A 19,002-nucleotide genomic window follows, 5' to 3' on the forward strand; every position below is an offset into this window, starting at 1 on the left:
GAGCTAGATCCAATGAGTTGAAGCCCACAGGCACAAGAGGCCGGCAACACAAAATTCATGGTTGCTCAACAACTAGCCAACAACAGTTTCACTAGCCCACAAAGACCCACCATTTAGGTTTTTCAAAAAACTTAGTTCATTAAAAACTGAGAAAATATTAGAAAAGAGGAAGAAGGAGATAAACATTTTTCAGTCCGTTTGTTGAAAGGATAGAGGCCATGGAGGTCATTTATAGGAATAGCATATTAAAGAGGCAGAGAGAAAGAGGCAATAGAGAAATGGTTTCAAGGTCATTGCAAATAGATGGGGAGAAACTAGAGATAGAGAGAGAAGAGAGGGAAAGAAGGGTCAGAGACTACAGAATTGGAGATTAGGGTTTAGTATTAGGGTTAAATAGGACGCGTTACCTGGATCAGATGGATGGGTCAGGTAGCGTCAGACTGAAGGGCCAAGTGGGCTGGGCCATAGAAATCTTGAGCCCTCTAGGCGAGTTTTTAATTAGAGCTGGGCCTACATTAGGTCATGAGCCAAATAATTTCATAACAGCCATAATTATAAATACATTCTCATTATTTAAAAATTACACATATTTTTTTAGAATTAACTAGTGTCCAACAAATACCATCTTACAAAAATTATCTCAAGCAGATATTTATTAGACGACCATTAATTGTAAAGAAATATTTATATTTTTTCGAACAATGAGGGGTAACAGTAATTATAGTAAATTTTAAAAAAGCCCCTTGTAATGAAACCTAATTCTTTTGGTGTTTTTTTTTAAAAAAAATTAAGTTTAAAATGGTAGTGATAAGAATAAATTAATACCAAGGTTAAATATGATATTACACTTCAAAGAATGTAAAATTAAAAAACAAAAAATAAATAAAATAAAAATGACATACCAGAAAATAAATAAACACCAAAACCTTTTCAATTTGATATGGTATAGATTCTTGACCACTGGGCCGGTTATTGTTGCTGTACTTTCCAACTCCTATTCCTATTGTATATAGACATCCTTCTTTCAACAACAAAAAGGACCAATACTGCAACAGTTTAAATTAAGTGCTTATCAATTTTTATCTTATACTCTTTAATTGTTCAGATTAAATTTATTTAAATAAAAAATGATAAGTTTCGATCCCTACACTAACTTTTGTGACTTATATATTGATAAAATTATCATTAGAATAAAATTTATTATTGATTATTTATTACAATCATGAAAAATAATAAATATTTTAGCCACAGTCGCAAAAATCACCATCAACTAGCAATAATCATTGATTATTTATTTTTAACCAAAAAAATTAGCAATAATTATTTATTCTTGATTTCATGTTTATATATAGATAAGCTTATTGGAGAAGTCATTTATTTAATAAATAATAATAATTAATTAAGAGGTGGTTTCTTTTGCCGTTGTGATTAATGATAGTAATTAAGTCAAACGGAATCAACTCACTTTAAAAATTTTAAATTATCCCTTCACATAGACAATTAGCTATGGGGGGACTACACTTTTAACATAAACTAAACTCCATTAATTATTAATATTGATGCAATTAGGTATAAGTAGATTTTTATTTTTAATTTTGTTTTTTTGGGGGTTGTACCGTCCACTTTCTCAATTATTTATTGTCCCACTATAACTAAACCAACTCGTCATAAATCATATCTACTCAAATCTTTTATTATAAATAGTTTATATTTACACCATGCCATATATAAAATTGCCTCATTTACATATAACGTACATTTGAATCCACATATATCGTGTTTGGATGTGTGGTATGACGATAGAATTTCAAATGATTATATTAAAAAGATTCATAAAATCGAACCTATAAATCGTGGTGAGTGGGGCCACTGAGCTTCATTGTTTCTATCACCGTTCGAACTTCATTTTTTTTTAACAGATTTCATACTTTTTTTGGCTTTGGACCACAATATCGTACCATATTATTACGAGAAAACAAAACAAACACATACTAATTTTTTAACTACTGATTTCTATTTTTTTTTCCAACATTATTCGTAAATATGACCAAGAAGATCATTACCAGTCAATAAATGTACTTTCACAAGACAAATAAATTAAATACTACTTTATTTTTCAATTTTTTTAAAAAAATTTAAAATATGGGTTTGGTGCATGACGGAGAAAGAATTAAAAAAAAAAAGAAAAAAGAAAAAATCTGGTTGTCCCTGATTGAGTTGAGCTGGAACTGGAAGTGGACATAGCGCGCCAGCAGATTCTTGCACAAGGAGAAGGGATTTGGCATTTAAAAGGGTCACGTGTGTGTCAGTCCCACACGTGTGTCGGTTTGGTTTAACAGTCTGATTACGACGCCGCTTCATTACTTTTCACGTTCTGATGTTGACTTCTCACACCCTTTCGCCCCACTCCTTCGCTCTAAATTGGCATAGCCCCTCATGTTATGGTGTCATGATTAAGATTGTAGTCCTAAGTTCGATTCTATTGAATTTGTAAATATTTTTTTTATTTTATATAAATACGTATTGGTTGAATATTAATGATTAATTAAATTGAAATATTAATCAATTTATTGTTATCATTCATATATTATCATTTTTTTTAAAAAATTGTATAATTAAATTAGCATACAATATTATATAATTTGCATCATTTTACTCTTTTTATTGATTTTAGGACATTACTGAATTGTTTCTCTAATTGTTATTTATATATTAGATATATTAATTAGTCTATTTTAATAATTATTATTTCTGCTTAAATATGTGTGGTATGATATATATAGTTGTTAATTATGTTTCATTAGTTTTTATAATCTTAATATAATTAATTATTTATGTAAAAATATATTTAAATTCAATAGAAAAAATAACTCTTATACAATATTATAATTTATTATCACATTTTGTTTCCATCTAACAATTATCTTAATTAAGATAATTATGTACAAAATACTTTCACCATTTTAATTTCTAAAATTTCAAAAAAAAAAAAAATTAGGGTTGCTCTTGGAATAATTAATATTTCACCTATATCTGTCCTTGTCTAAAATTAAATAAAATCATCATCATTAGTAGTAATGTCTCTTGTTAATATGGTAAAAAATATATATAATTAAGTATAATTACGATGAGGGAAGTAATTAAACAGAAAAAAAACCCAAGAATTTAAAGAATATTATACGATAACAAAACTTATATTATTGATGCTGTAATTTAAATTATAAATTATATTCTTTTTTTATAATATTACATCACTCAATATATTCAAATTTAAAATCTGATAAAAAATATCAATAACTTGGAGAAGAAAAAATTAAGAGAAAATAAAATACTATAATATGACTTAATTATATCTACTCGGAATGCATTTGGATGAAAAAATTTAGATTCAAAGAAAATATTTAGGAGTGATTTTAATTGCTTTCGTATTAAAAGAATTTTAAATTTATTAATACATTCTTTAAAAATATAATTCAAATGTAAAGAATAATTTATTATTAAAAATTTGAAAATTCTATTCTAATATCTATAAATCCAAATACAACTTCATGAATTTAATGTAGTCAAAGTCTTATGAGCAAGACCTAATTAGTGAGTTAAACATAGACCAGCTAGCTTATATAAATTTAATAAATGATATATATAATTAAGTTTTAATTAGTGTAGTGATGAGGCCCCATATGTATATATTAATAGATGGGGTGAACAAACAATTAATACCACCTATATAAAACCGTCTCCCGCTACCTCTGCCTCTCTCGCCAACACACAACACAAACAAATCCACACTACTACTGTTGTCTCCGTTCTTACATCTTCTTGTCTGAATTCATCACCATGGACAGCCCGACCCGATTCTCCGTTATCATAGTCGGAGCCGGTATTTCAGGCACGTACCCTTTATATATGTATATATATATATATATATATATATGCCCTCTCCCTCTCTCTCTCTATTTCTTTTTTGTTTTTTAATTGTATATATTTCCTAGTATGAAAATGCTGTATGGGGGAGCAGTGATAGCATGGTGATGAGTGGTTAATTCATCTTTACTGCGTGAATGATGTGGTTAAATAGTGAATGTGTGTAGGAATTACGGCGGCGAAAGTGCTGGCAGAAAATGGGGTGGAGGACGTGCTGATATTAGAGGCGGCGGACAGGATAGGGGGCCGGATAAGGAAGGAGCAGTTTGGCGGAGTCACTGTGGAGCTCGGCGCTGGTTGGATCGCCGGCGTCGGAGGTAAACAGTCCAACCCCGTCTGGGAACTGGCCCGCCAATCCAATCTCCGCACCTGCTTCTCTGACTACAGCAACGCTCGTTACAACATCTACGATCACAGGTACACAGACACACTCTCTCTCTTCCCTACTCTCTCTCTCTCTCTGTCACACACACACACACACACACACACACAATTATGCATATATATGCATGCAGCTTCGCTTGAAAACATGGTTGAACGTAATTAATCATAATTAATCATCTCTTGATTTTCTTTTATTTTGGCAATTTAATTTGAGTATCTGAATATGGAAAAAGAAGCCCAAAATTTGAGTGGAGCGAGGTGAGATGAAGTCGTGGGTGTGTGGGGCAGGAAGTAATCATAATTTTCTGTTAAAATTTGGAGGTGGGCTTTAATGGGTTTCTTCTTTTTCTTTTTGCTTTTTCTTTATGGGGATTTTGGCTTTTTAATCATGTATTTAATTAAATTAACCACCCTAATCCTTCATAATTAGCAACCAAACATCAGATGAAAGCCCACAGACACAGAAGTTGTTTGCCTTTGCCTCACCATTTCTTAAAAAAGATTCTGTTCTAGTTATTAGTTTCCTTACTTTCTTCTTCTAATCATAATATTAATTAATCTAATCTGATTAGCTTAATTAATTGCTCTGATAACGACACTCAATTAAGCAGTTTCTTTCTTAATTAATGATTATTTTTATTTTTGGGTGGGTAGTGGAAAGATATTTCCAAGCGGCATAGCGGCTCATTCCTACCAGAAGGCGGTGGAATCAGCCATACAAAAGCTGCGCAACCAGGAGTCGTCGTCGTCGATGTCTAATCCAGATGCCGACGCTGAAACGCCGTCGTACTGTGTCTCTCTTACCTTACCTTGGATCTTCCTCCAAATTATAGAAAATAATTTTAATAAATTCTAATTCATCATATTATTATAATTAAACAATATTTTGTGTGTGTGTGTGTGAGCAGAGGTCCAAAGACTCCAATAGAGCTGGCAATAGACTTTATTCTGCATGACTTTGAAATGGCAGGTCATTTTTATTTTTGATTTTTTAACCTTTATATATTTATTGAGAAAGAAAATACAAATATTTATAGCAAATATGAATTGATTAGCGTGGTAATATTACAGAGGTGGAGCCAATATCAACATATGTAGATTTTGGGGATAGGGAATTTCTGGTGGCTGACGAGAGAGGGTACGAGCATTTGCTGCACAACATGGCTGCCACTTTTCTTTCTACCTCCGACACCAGGTTGAAACTCAACAAGGTAATTCTTTACTTTTTCTACCTATAATATCAATTTTTTTTTTTTTATTGTTTTTCCTATTCTCTTCTCTTCTCTTCAATATATATATATATATAAATATTTTGGATTCCATCTATCATTTTTGTTGACTTTGCCAACTCCCACCAATCATTCACCTACAAACAAACGCAAAATAATAATAATAATAATAAATAAGATTTTAATTTTTGGAAAAAAAACAAAAAAGGGGGTGCAGGAAATAGAAGAGAAAGTGATTATAATGGTCGGATTGTGCCTTTTTTCTGTTTGTTGTTTAGATTGTGGAAAGTGACATTTTGGCGATGGCAGCCTGCCTCTCTCCCTCCCTCCCTCCCTCCCTCCTTTATGTCAATAATAATTCAATGAAATTTTGATAAATGCTAACCAATTACGTACTACACTTTTATTTTTCGATTAATTAATATAGACAAAAACATATTTTAATTTCTCATAATTATTTTATTCTAAATCTATTAATATTTAGATGCTTTTGGGATTGTATGCGAGAGCTTTGAAATGGCTTTTTTAGTTTAAAAAAATATATATACATTTGAGATGTTTGGAACATCAGCTCATGCTTTTAAGATTGTTAGAGGTCCCATGAATGAATTCTGAATTTTGTAGATGTGTAGGTGTTTGTCTGATTTTATGTGAGTTATTGTAATTTGTTGTTGTTGTTCTTGATCATATTGATATATTAATTGAATCGATATAATTTTTTACGACTATTTTGATTGAATTGAGTATTTCAAAATTCAAAAAAGAAAGGAAAATTTTGAAGCTTGAAGCAGATTGGATAGGTAGGTGGGTGGAAGTTTGTGCAGGGATTGTGCTGAGTAACGAAGAAAATGTGATGAGATACATAAATGAAGGGATGGGAGTTTGTGAAATATTAATGCGGTTTGGAATTGCAGGTGGTTGGGGAATTGCAGCACTCGAGAAACGGCGTTTCCGTGAAAACGGAGGATGGCTGCGTTTACGAAGCCAATTACGTGATTTTGTCCGTTAGCATTGGTGTTCTCCAAAGCCACCTCATCTCCTTTTCTCCACCTTTGCCCGTACGTCTTCTCTTCTTTTTCTGTTTTTCATGTTTACTGAGTTTTGTGTATGACAAAACAATGTGGATATGGTGCAGTAATAGTTACATGAACTTGGTCATTTTTATTAAATACTTTTGTCTCTACAACATCAACATATGGGTCCCCCTCTGAGTTGGATTACCTAATTGACTCAAATCGACAAGTTTTTTGGATCACCAGATTCTGCCCTGTCTATTAAGTATTATAAGAAATAGTTTTGAGGAAATTGATTTTGGACACTGACCATTGAGCAAACCCCATATGTATACATATATTAAATGTACTTGCTTGATTGATGAGTGTAAAAGCCTGTTCAACCTTTGGCTCTTTCTATGTTATTACATTTGTTTGTCCTAATGCATCCAAATCCAATACAGTGGGTAGCATTTTATGAGTCCACAGTATTTTGCCTCATGTGGGACAAAAATGAACTGTTACTGCCTACCCATCATGGTCATGACTTGTTTTATTTCCTTGTGTGCTGGGGGTGAGGGAAATTCTTACATATGGGTCAGGTGGAAAAACATCCAATCATTCAGTGATAGGTTCTATCAATAGTGTGTTGATATGACATGATTTGCTTAATTTGATGTTTTTGCGTAAGATTTTTTTGTTACAAGTGAGAAGCATAAAGACAGATACTTTAGTCGTAACTAAGATTAGAACGTATATTAATTTACAGTGATAAAAAAACATATAAGTTTTGACCACACTACGGATAGTAGACCCTGTCTACTTGAAGTATCATTCAATTCGTTAGTTAAAACTCTTTATGTATAAGTAGTACAGATATTTGCTCTAGCAACACATGTTCATAATCAATGTAATAGTTTTATGTTCTATAAATAATTCCTACACGTTTGTTTCTTTCGTTGTTTGTTTGCGATGATTTTACGCTCCCTCAATTATGTTATTGTGCATCAAATACTAATAAATACGCGATGTAATAAACAATGCAACAGAGATGGAAAACCGAGGCCATCTCCAACTGCGACATTATGGTCTACACCAAGGTTTTTCTTAAGTTTCCACGTAAATTCTGGCCATGTGGTCCTGGAAAAGAGTTTTTCATCTACGCCCACGAGCGGAGAGGCTACTACACATTTTGGCAGGTAAAATTTGTTCATATTTTAATTTATCAGACGCGATTTTTATGATATAATTTATTAATTCTTTGGTTAACCATCAAGATTATGATAATCCAAGTGTCGCAATGAAGCTTGTCATCTAATGGATTAGCGTTCATTATCAGGTTTGTTTATGTGAAATGAATTGATATGTTGTTGTTGTTGTCATTTTCTATTACATTATTAATTATTGATGACCGGTAGCTAGACATGGCTGTCACACTTAGCCGCCAATTAAGTGCCAGTTGATGATTTTCTTCTGTTGCCATCTATTTTCTCATGTTTATGTCTTAATCAAAATTATTATTGCCCAAATGTAGTTCATTAATTACTGAATATGCTAGAAAAACCATTGTTCTTATCATATGATAGGATGGAGTGTCGTTGGGTTTGATTGTGAAACTGATCGTACCGATTGATGTATCATGATCTCAGCACATGGAGAATGCTTATCCCGGATCCAACATCCTTGTCGTGACTTTGACAAACGGAGAATCCAAACGGATCGAAGCACAGTCGGATCAAGAAACTATGAGGGAAGCGATGGAGGTGCTAAGAAACATGTTCGGCCCTGATATCCCTGATGCTACGGACATTCTTGTACCGCGTTGGTGGAACAATCGATTCCAACGTGGCAGCTATAGTAATTACCCGATTTATGTCAATCATCAACTCATAGATGATATAAAGGTTCGTGTATTCTTGATTGATTCTTGTGTCTAAACTAAGATGAAACCCATGAGTACTCTTAAGGTTGCGTTTGGATTGATGAATTCAGAGATATGCAGTAATTTGGAATACATCATGCATTCAAATCCTTCAATCCAAATGCAACCTAAGAATTTATTACGCAGTGTTCAATATTTTCACATAGCTTGTAATAACCTTGTCCAGGCGCCAGTAGGACGGATATTTTTCACTGGCGAACATACAAGTGAAAAGTTCAGCGGATACGTGCACGGAGGTTACCTTTCAGGTAAGAAATTATAACGTAATTGGTAGCGTGAAAAGAAGAAGAATTCCTCATTCCTAATGGCGTTGCATGTTGAGCAGGTATCGATACTAGTAAGGCTTTACTCGAAGAAATGAGGGCCGATAAGGAGCGCAAGAGTAGCGAAAACCAATCGTTTCTAATAGAACCGTTGCTTGCATTGACGGGGACGCTACCATTGGCTCAACCGGACACAGTATCAAATCTGCACAAGTTCGATATCCCCAGACGACAGCTCTTCCTTCATACAAGTAAGTTGGGAGTTCCAGAGGCTATCTTATGACACAACAAACATTTATTTGAGACAAAACATAACAAATATCTGACTGATGATCTCTGAGACAAGGCAGAAACCTCTGAGAGTTGAGAGTGAGAGTGTAGTTTGACAGGAAGTACTGATGATGATTAGAGGGTATCATAAGATTGATTCTTCTCATTGATTTTTTCTTGAAATTTCTTCTCAGTGAACATTTGTTTGACTGAGGTTTCTGCTGCCAATGTTGTATAAAAATCATCTTCTGATTATAACATATAATTTAGTTGGTATGTAATGTTATGACAGGATGGTGTACCCAATTCCTAAATTTTGGATTTGAGATATAGAATTTTGTGTATTTTGTTAGTGTTGCTCTTAAAACTATTGGCTGATTATTAGTAATTTTGTATTTCTTACACTTTTGAGAGTGCCGTGTTTTTATTTTATGGAAATTATATAAAATGTAATATATTAGAATTTAGAAACAATTAAGTAATAACTATTCTCATTGTTACAAATAATAAAAAGATAAGTGGAAGTAATGAAAACATACTTGATAGTTTAAGATATGAATTTAAATTTAAATCTATTCTTCATATTATATAAATAATAACATATAATTAAGATTAAATCATTAAAATTTTACTATTAATTTATCTGTGTATCTATATTAATATAAAAAGAAAAGTTCATCCACACTCACAAACGCCGCATCAATTTTTTGTGAAGTAAAAATGCCCTTTTATGATAAAATAAATAATTTATTCAACTTTTCAAAATTTATATTAATTAATAAATTATTATTTTTTTTCTTTCTTTCTTTTTATTAATGTAATGTCATGGTTTATATTTTATTTTTATTTATAATATGTTAAAAGTATGAAAGACTTTGTTATAAGCACATAGTAACAACGTGCTACAAAAATTAGTAATATAATAAATAATAATAATAATTAGTGAAAGAGAAGGTCCGAACCCAAAATAAGTGAGGCCCAACGATTAGAGAATGGGTAAGAAAAGCCCAACACCAGACCCGGCTGAGGCCCACTTCAAATGCAACCCATCCATCACCAAGGCTCCACGTCAGAAATCAAGGGACCCATCAGCTGGCGGTTGGTCATATGGGAAATAATTAAAAAGCCCTCCTTGAGATGTGTATCACACACATCATTTTTAATTACAAAATATCATTTTTACTTTTGCTTAAAAATCACTAGATTTTATCTGGTATAGATGAATGGTTCAGATTTCATCAATATTATCTAATGCGTATCAGAAATGTGGCAACATAAGAATTGAAGGATCTTTGAGAAAATTATAAAATTATTAGAGGACTAGTCTTGCAAATCAGATGTTTAAGCCAGAAGCATTCATTTATATTAATTATAGACTATTTAGAAATGATTAATTTGTATTCTACAAAATCGATCTATGTCAAAGAATTGATTATAATAATTAATTTTTAGTATAAAACAATCAAGAAAAATGGCATGGGGTGCGGAGGGGGTCTTATTTTTTTCAACATTGTCAATATACACATGAGATGAGAGTAATTAAGTGCATTTAATCCAATATTTGAGCAGAATCTGAAATTGATTCATAATATAATTAATGCTGGGAAAGCATTGCAAAAACTGGAAAAAAATCATAGTAAATTGAGGGCAATGGGATTATATGAAATCTCGAGAAACTAACACAATTGGAGATCAATAAACCATAGTAAATTGAGGGCAGTGTGATCATATGAAATCTTGAGAAATTAACACAATTGGAGATCAATAAACCATAGTAAATTGAGGACAGTAGGATCATATGAAATCTTGAGAAATTAACACAATTAGAGATCAATGAATCATAGTACATTGAGGGCAGTGGGATCATATGAAATCTTGAGAAATTAACACATTTGGAGATCAATGAATCATAGTACATTGAGGGCAGTGGAATCATATGAAATCTTGAGAAATTAACACAATTGGAGATGACAGTGGATCATATGAAATTTTGAGAAATTAACACAATTGGAGATCAATGAACCATAGTACATTGAGGGCAGTGGGATAATATGAAATCTTGAGAAATTAACACAATTGGAGATCAATGAACCATAGTAAATTGAGGGCAGTGGGATCATATGAAATCTTGAGAAATTAACACAATTGGAGATCATCTCATCCAATTCCAATTTCCTGTAATTTACAGCTCTATGACCAACTTACTAAAAACAACATTTCATCTCTTCTCTCCTTCTCACTTCTCCTCTATAAATCAACACCGATTCCAACATGTTTTTCAAACTACAACTGTCCTAAAAAAAACAATTAGGAATTTTGCGAGAATGGCGAAAACAACACAGTTTTCTACTTATTTTTACTTGCTTCTCCTCTCCACTGCTCTCTTTTCGGGTACGTTACCTAATGTAATTCCGTCTACAATTTTCGTATGTACGTATAATGTAATCATATTTTATTTAAATTTTGGCAGCGAATGTGACGAAGGGAGATGTTTGCTACAAAGTGATCCCAAACACGCCATGCCAGGACAGGGATCTGGGCACCAAATGTCTGCCGGCGTGCGAGAAAGCATGCGGGCTTTCAGTTCTTGCAATATGTATCAACCCCGGCCCCGGCTTGGGCTATAATTGTGCCTGCTCTATTGTGGTGCCAGATTGTTCCAAGAAGAGACCTTGTTGACCCCACCACCCTCACATTAATCAATCCTTGTGATCATCATCACGCCAATGTTAATAAAATTTAGTTTTTTCTCGAGGAATAAAAGTTGGTTAAATGCCAATCAATTGTTTTTTTTTTTTTTAAAAAAAAATCGTGTTTTACGTTAGTTTACGATTTGCATGGTAATTTACTATAGTCTTCAATTCCACCGATCAAATTGCAAAATAATGATGTGCATATCCATTTTATATTTCGTCTCAAATCAGATTTTACAACACAAAAATTTATTTTGCTTGTAAAATGTATCTGTTTCTTATTTTTGTATCTAATTATAGCACCAGCCCATAATGTAATTTTTTGAGAGCATCTCCACGGAAACCTAGTTGGGACTTGGGAGGCACAAGCCAATTGGTCCTTTATCCTATATATTGAGAGTATTTGTGAAAACTTCTATTTTCGAAAAAAATAAAAAGCAGCAAAATTTTGAATGTTGTGATATATGCAGCCATTTTGCCAAAATGCATTTTTTATCGTTTATATTTGTACTATTTGCTGCAATGGTTGTACCTTGGGCTCTGATGTTTGAGTAATTTTGGGAAATATTTGAGAATGAATGAGGGATCAGTAAATAAAATATTGGACCACATATCTAATCTAAGCCACCATTTTATCACTCAGTAATCTATTCCATATTTATACCAAATCTTCAGAATATGTATGGAATTGAATGCAATGATTTTATCCAATTATTATCAGGATGATTGATTTGATGGGAGTTTAGTTTTAGCCTCTTATTCTATTTGCTTTCCTTTTCCTTTGTAAAAGGCTATAGTTTGCATATGTGAAGTTTAAGAGAACAAAACTACTACTCCAAAAACTACTTCCATTACTGCTTTTAATATTTGCACAACACTAAAAAATCTTCCACTCGGTAAAATAAATGATAATCTTTTATCCAGAACTAATTTCTATGTGTTAAATAAAATAAAAAGTACAATATGGATCAATATAAAAACTTCAATCAAACAAAACCAACGCATTTTCGTTTCTCATTAACACTTTGTTCTGCTTATATTTAAGAATAAAATTGAAAAAATTACGACTCTCCTGTCTGAATCCGTATAGTCTTGAGGTTAGATTGTTCCAACTACTTTTGAAAAGTAAATCTTTGCGATTCTTATAGAAGAGAAAAGAAAAGGCCAATGCCGACATAAATAACTATTACATATATCAGCTTCAACTCATTTCATCACCTATTCAAGTGATCTGGCATTCGAGATCTACCTCCAGTCATGATTTTGGTTATCCAGCAAGCAAATAATTATAGTTCCAGTATAGTATCTACCATTCTCCCACCACCGGATTAAAGCATATTCCATAACATAAATTGTTCATAGTTACTTCTGAAAACTAGATGAGTAGTTAGTCGTCGTTACTTACATAATGAGAGATTGCAATGAAAAAACCTTATGAAGCCATTCATATTATTGGGCAACAAAAACATCTTGTCTGTCAACCAAGAACAGAATTACTCATTATCTCCTCGTCTGGGTAGAATTACATAAAATAAAGTTTAAGAGAGAAAATGAGAGAGGGGTGGACGGAGGGATTCATTCTTATCATCTAGCACGCAAGGCCACAATCTGCTTATTTCTGTTTTTCTGCAATCTCCTTCAGTTTTTCCTTCAATTCACCAGTCTGCACGACAAACTAGAGTTAGAGTTCTTTACATGGAAGGAAGACCCACTAAATGAACAATCCAGGCAGGAAAAGAGAGTAGAAGAAATTGAAAACCTGATGCATGTTAAGAATGATATCAGATCCTCCAACAAACTCCCCATTGATAAATATTTGAGGGAATGTCGGCCAGTGGCTGCAGCAAAATGACTCATGTTAGTGCAAAAGATAATTTCTGAAAAAGAATTCCATTCTATTAGTTCTGTGTAAATATTGTCTATGGCATAACCATAAGTATCTAAAAAATCAAATAACCAATTAACTGCTCAACATAAATCCTTGTGCTGATAAAATCAGATAAAGAACACTTGGGCCTGGAAAACGAGGTAATTACTTTACCGAACTTTATCATAATTTCATCCATAGAGAAGCACTGAAGAAACACAAACGTTGATTTGACACTAAGCTAATAATGTACTGAACTTGAGCAACAGCTTCACTTTGGACAATTGGCCCCAAGAAGCATTAGTCACTTACTAAACAAAGAGCTACTCCTGAATTGACGTCTTTTATTCTAAGCTAAAAATGATCTTACAGAGCTAAGTCTTTTAATTGTGCTTTTATCTCCTTGTTTAGATAAACAAACAGCTATATCTCTATTCAAGTGAACATGGCATGCGGCATGCCTGGAACAAAGAGCTCACATTCTTAAACGTCATAGCTTATAGAGTAACTTTTTGTACAAATGTTTCCACGAAGCTAAAAATTATCATACAGAGCTAAGTCTTTTAATTGTGCTTTTATCTCCTTGTTTAGGTAAACAAATAGCTACATCTGTATTCAAGTGAACATGGCATGCGGCATGCCTGGAACAAAGAGCTCACATTCTTAAACGTCATAGCTTATAGAGTAACTTTTTGAACAAATGTTTCCACGAAGCTAAAAATTATCATACATATTGTGCTTTTGTCTCCTTGTTTAGATAAACAAATAGCTACATCTCTATCCAAGTGAACATGGCATGCGGCATGCCTGGAACAAAGAGCTCACATTCTTAAACGTCATAGCTTATAGAGTAACTTTTTGTACAAATGTTTCCCCGAAGCTAAAAATGATCTTACAGAGCTAAGTCTTTTAATTGTCCTTTTACCTCCTTGTTTAGATAAACAAATAGCTACATCTCTATTCAAGTGAACATGGCATGCGGCATGCCTGGAATAAAGAGCCCACGTTGTTAAATGTCATAGCTTATAGAGTAACTTTTTGTACAAATGTTTCCACAAATACATTGTTTTCTACTAAGCACATCGACAATCAACATTATTTGGATCATAAACTTCCATTTCAATGACAATTAGCAAAAATTTCATCCATATTGAGCAAAGGAATTTCTGATATCATTTATAAGAACTTTGTTCCTTACTTCCTTGATAACAAAATCTAAGAGACTTTAATAATTTACGCCATGTTCAGGATTCATAAAGCCATTGGGTGAGGGAAATGCTCCAAAACCATGAAGCTCAAACTGCAATTGGACTCCAAGCTTCTAGGTCAAAATGGGTATCCAGCCGGTTGCATATAAGTTACTTGAACCCCCTTATAAGATGATTAATATTTCTGTTCATGCTATAGAACCAAAGTACTTTTGTAGAGTCAGAATACTTATGAATAATATTAATGATTCAGCATTTATCGGATAATTTACTGATGTGCACATCACATATACTCCCAACAGTTCTCCTTTTTCTGTATCAGACACAACAAGGGATAACATACCTGAAGGATTTTACTGCAGTCTTTAGCTCAGGATCTTCCAAAATATTTCTCGCACTTAGAGAAACATCTGTAGAACCATATACACAAACCAGTCATATATAATATTTGCATGGCAGTAAAAGACAAGCATTCCATGTGAATACTATCATAAACTTCGACCAATCATTTCAGAGATGCATACTAGACTAAAAACCAAGTTCAGCACCAAGTCAAAATTTTAAGGGTAAAATACACTTTGCCCCTCTAACTATTTTTTATGTAACATTTATCCCCCTAAACTAACAAATATACACTTACCCCCTATAACTAAATTTTTTTATAACATTGCCCTTATATTATATATATATATATACAGTTCAAAGAATTTCTCTTTCTAACAACTTTGCATTTTAAGTTTAATTAAAACTTTCTTAATTGGAAAAAATATCTTTTAATTATAATAAAGTAATATATAATTAGTGAATTTAAATAGTTTGGATTTTGTTATATTTTTACAAACTCAAAGTTAAGTAATAAATGAATACAAAAATATAGAAAAAAAATTCATTAAAATATTTTATTAATTGGGTAATAAAATTAAGTTATTAACTATTTATTCTTTTAGATAAAAAGATCAATTAAATGGTCTTTTGAATATAGTTTCTTTAAACAATACGATAAAATATTTATATTTATTCATTTTTCTCTAAAAATATTTAACTTTTGGTTAAGCACATATATTTCTTAATTTCTTTTCTCCTTCCATGGTACCTAGACACTTTGAATCAAGGCTAGATCGAGCACGCGACGCGCATAGTCTTAAGTCCAAGTGGTTATATTATATTTGTTGTGTATCTACTATATATATTAATTTATACTCGATGTTTAATTTAAATTCTTTCCTTATTAAATAAAAATAATTTGATGATGATTTAATGTGCAAAATACTAAAATATATCGAGAATAATACTCTCCAGGGGGGTAAACTGTATTTTACCCAAATTTTAGAAAAGCTTGGGGCACAAGGATGAGTGTAAAACACAAGCTTTATACAGAACTTCCATCAAACAAAACTCAACTCGTGTACCCATCACTCCCACACACTCCTCGAAGAAACCTTGAATTAAGTATAAAAGTTTGGGCCGACACGGAAGACTGATCTAACAAATTAAATAAAACGAAAAGTACAGGCATGCAATAAGTAACTTACTATATTCTTTCAAGACCCTCACTGCAAGCGCGCTGAAACCACATCGAGGAAGATCAGGCACCCCTTTCATGTAAATCATAACAGGGTTTTCCTTCACATCCTATAAATAAGAGATTAAATCAAGTAATCAACTAAAAGATGCTGATCCAAAATTTATCTAAAAGAAGAAATAGCAACTCTAGAAAGCAGGGCTATTAAAATATATCACTTAGGCAAATAAGAGAATAACGTAATTAGCATCCTCAAACTTTTTGATAACAAAGTCTCATTCTTCAGTGAACCAGATTCAAAAATGTCGTAGAAGTTTTGGATAACAATGGTACTCACCTGCTCAACAATTTCTTTCAAGGAGACACTAGAATTCTCAATTTTACTGGTGGGCCTAAAATCTTCATGGGTATCAGGATCATTAGGCACAGTAGTTGAAAAGCGTAGTATTCCCTGGTACAAGGAGTCGCAAATAAAACACAGTACTAATTAAGTATGAAAACAACTTTTTTAAAATAAAAAAGAAAGAAACTCCTGCAAGAAGGCTGTATGCTGGTGGGTATAGTAGTCAGTGGTGCATGGCGCACGGCACAGAGCGCACCTTTTCAAAGGATGGCGCAAATATAAGAAATAATTTATATAATTAGTATTACTTTGACTAGATTAATGTATAAGTACATATAAAACAACAAATTCAACATAACAAAACTTCATATAATTAAAATGACCAATGTTGAAACCTTGAAGGATAGCAAAATTCCTAAAGATTACATTAATCTACTCAAAATAATACTAATTATATAAATATATAGATTATTGCTTATATTTGCGTCATCCTTCTAAAAGGCGTGTGCCGTGTTGTGCGCCATGACTCCAGAAGCCCTTGGAGCCATTATGCGGCGTGCGCCACTTAATACTATGGAAATGGAAATTTTTTCCTTACCAGCAGCACGCTGGAACGTGCTTAACGAACTAAAAAAAGGGATAAAGAACAATATACACACTAAAATGCCTAGAAAACAGACATATCATATGGTGTCAGTAGACTGAAAATTAATATTCATTTAGTGTAAGCATCAAATTTTACATGATTGGCAAACTTAGCCTCACCTAGAAAATGCAAATAAGTGACTTTCATTTTCTCATCATGAGCCTGCTGGCACCATACTTAGAAGAACTATTAGACACAAACAATTAAATGCCTATAAGATAGAACACATCACACGGCATTAGATGCTCAAAACAAACATAAGTTTTGGAACATATAAAATCTGGGAAGTAGAAAGCAACAAGAGTAATGAACTTACACTCGAGCCAGCAGATGGCAGTGCTGAAATGCGCTTACAAATTATATGAGCCAATGATCTTGCCATTTTTTTGTACTAAGGTTAGTATCAGTCTCTGAAAGCTGCATTACAAATCCAATTAATAGAAAGAGCCAAAAATTCGAGGGATCTAGAAGCACTCCTAACATGAAAAAGTAGAGTGTATTTTCAATTAGAACTGAGTAATGTATGAAATTCATTATCTGAAATAAGAAAATTCTTAATGTAAATAGAACGCCAAATGTTCAATACTTCAATCATTACAAGATAAAGGTACAATCTACAATTTAGTAGCACAAACATCAGCCAGAAACATGAAATAACATACCAAAGAATTTATGTGGAATTCTGTGTATTGATGTATTTGTAATAAGGATCTCATAAGATCCAGAGATTCCAGAGGAAATAGAATAAAAATAAGAAAGAAACTGAAGTAGATATTACTGAGTGTGTCATTTCAAACAGACTAATAAGAAAGCACCCTCCCAAGTGTTAGCTTTACAGAAAGAATAGTTTTGCAATAAGTACAGCAATTTCAGGAATTTCCAAGCGAATTAGCTATTTGTTTCAGTAAATTGAGTGTTATTTTAGTACACTCAACATTTATTTCAGCAAATTATGCATTTATTTCAGTAAACACAACAATGTTTCAGCATATTTAGGAATTCTTAAGCGGATTTAAGCATTTATTTCCGTAAACTCAGCACTATTTTATTGCACCATCATGCCACGTGAACTCGGCAATGTTTTTGCATATTCAGAAACCCCGCCCTTCGTTTCAGCATATTCAGGATGCACCTTATTAGAAAATTCACAAACTTAAGTAATAACCCCCCACCTATTTTAGCACAAAGATTCAATAAATTCTTATAAATAGCCGTAAAAGCAACCGTGTCTCAAGTCAACAGAGAAAGAAGGATTACCTGGAAGCCGCACTCGTCGTTGTACTCGTTGCCGACTTGCCTTTGTTGTCTTGTAGCCGTGAATTTGGGGGTTAGGGTTTTCAGAGAATGATTTGGGGAAAAAGAGAAAGAGAGAAAGAAGAAGGAAGAAGATTTTCTTTCAAAAGAACGATAAAGTTATAAACAGAGAGAGAGAAATAGATGGGTAATGGGTTTGACTTTTTGTATTATTCTAATTATTATTATTATTCTAATTATTATTATTATTATTATTATTACTACTACTACTAGTAACTACTTTTATTATTATTATTATTATTATTATTACTACTACTATTATTATTATTATTACTACTACTACTACTACTATTATTATTATTATTATTTTAAATCATAAGATCGTATCATAAAATTTTTACATAGATATAATTGAAATTAATATATGTTCACAATTTGCAAAATTTATATATTTATAAATGTTAA

General features: G+C 32.4%; 2 protein-coding genes and 1 long non-coding RNA gene across 3 annotated transcripts; 2 read left to right on the plus strand and 1 right to left on the minus strand.

The window, feature by feature from the left end:
- Window positions 1-3,710: 3,710 nt before the first annotated feature.
- On the plus strand, window positions 3,711-9,356 carry PAO1 (polyamine oxidase 1). The gene is made up of 10 exons (XM_011089673.3): window positions 3,711-3,889; window positions 4,092-4,341; window positions 4,963-5,094; window positions 5,217-5,278; window positions 5,380-5,519; window positions 6,452-6,595; window positions 7,579-7,728; window positions 8,179-8,433; window positions 8,638-8,719; window positions 8,797-9,356. Exons 1-10 carry the CDS (start codon window positions 3,838-3,840, stop codon window positions 9,015-9,017), a joined length of 1,488 nt encoding a protein of 495 aa, XP_011087975.1. The 5' UTR covers window positions 3,711-3,837; the 3' UTR covers window positions 9,018-9,356.
- A 1,851-nt stretch (window positions 9,357-11,207) lies between these two features.
- LOC148789516 (uncharacterized) lies at window positions 11,208-11,783 on the plus strand. The gene is made up of 2 exons (XR_016067814.1): window positions 11,208-11,395; window positions 11,475-11,783. It is a non-coding gene; the product is annotated as an uncharacterized LOC148789516 (long non-coding RNA).
- Window positions 11,784-13,119: 1,336 nt separating this feature from the next.
- GRX4 (glutaredoxin 4) lies at window positions 13,120-18,704 on the minus strand. The gene is made up of 7 exons (XM_011089684.3): window positions 18,541-18,704; window positions 17,600-17,700; window positions 16,632-16,745; window positions 16,305-16,404; window positions 15,116-15,182; window positions 13,457-13,535; window positions 13,120-13,360 (listed from the first exon to the last, which is right to left on the minus strand). The coding sequence occupies exons 2-7, from the start codon at window positions 17,663-17,665 to the stop codon at window positions 13,310-13,312; spliced, it is 477 nt and encodes a 158-aa protein (XP_011087986.1). The 5' UTR covers window positions 17,666-17,700; window positions 18,541-18,704; the 3' UTR covers window positions 13,120-13,309.
- Between the last annotated feature and the right edge of the window lie 298 nt (window positions 18,705-19,002).

The sequence above is a fragment of the Sesamum indicum genome, linkage group LG1 (genome assembly GCF_026168435.1).
Source record: "Sesamum indicum cultivar Baizhima isolate 11 linkage group LG1, ASM2616843v1, whole genome shotgun sequence".
NCBI classification, from domain to species: Eukaryota; Viridiplantae; Streptophyta; class Magnoliopsida; order Lamiales; family Pedaliaceae; genus Sesamum; species Sesamum indicum.

Bases quoted from the DNA above. Each gene is read 5' to 3' on its own strand.
- PAO1 (XM_011089673.3), top strand. From the start codon at position 3,838: ATGGACAGCCCGACCCGATTCTCCGTTATCATAGTCGGAGCCGGTATT. The intron at 3,890-4,091 runs GCACGTACCCTT...GAATGTGTGTAG, and splicing joins AGTCGGAGCCGGTATTTCAG to GAATTACGGCGGCGAAAGTG. The intron at 7,729-8,178 runs GTAAAATTTGTT...TCATGATCTCAG, and splicing joins GCTACTACACATTTTGGCAG to CACATGGAGAATGCTTATCC.
- GRX4 (XM_011089684.3), bottom strand. From the start codon at position 17,665: ATGGCAAGATCATTGGCTCATATAATTTGTAAGCGCATTTCAGCACTG. The intron at 15,183-16,304 runs GTAAGTTACTTA...ATGGTTCTACAG, and splicing joins GAGGGTCTTGAAAGAATATA to ATGTTTCTCTAAGTGCGAGA. The intron at 13,361-13,456 runs GTTTTCAATTTC...TTTGTCGTGCAG, and splicing joins TCATTCTTAACATGCATCAG to ACTGGTGAATTGAAGGAAAA.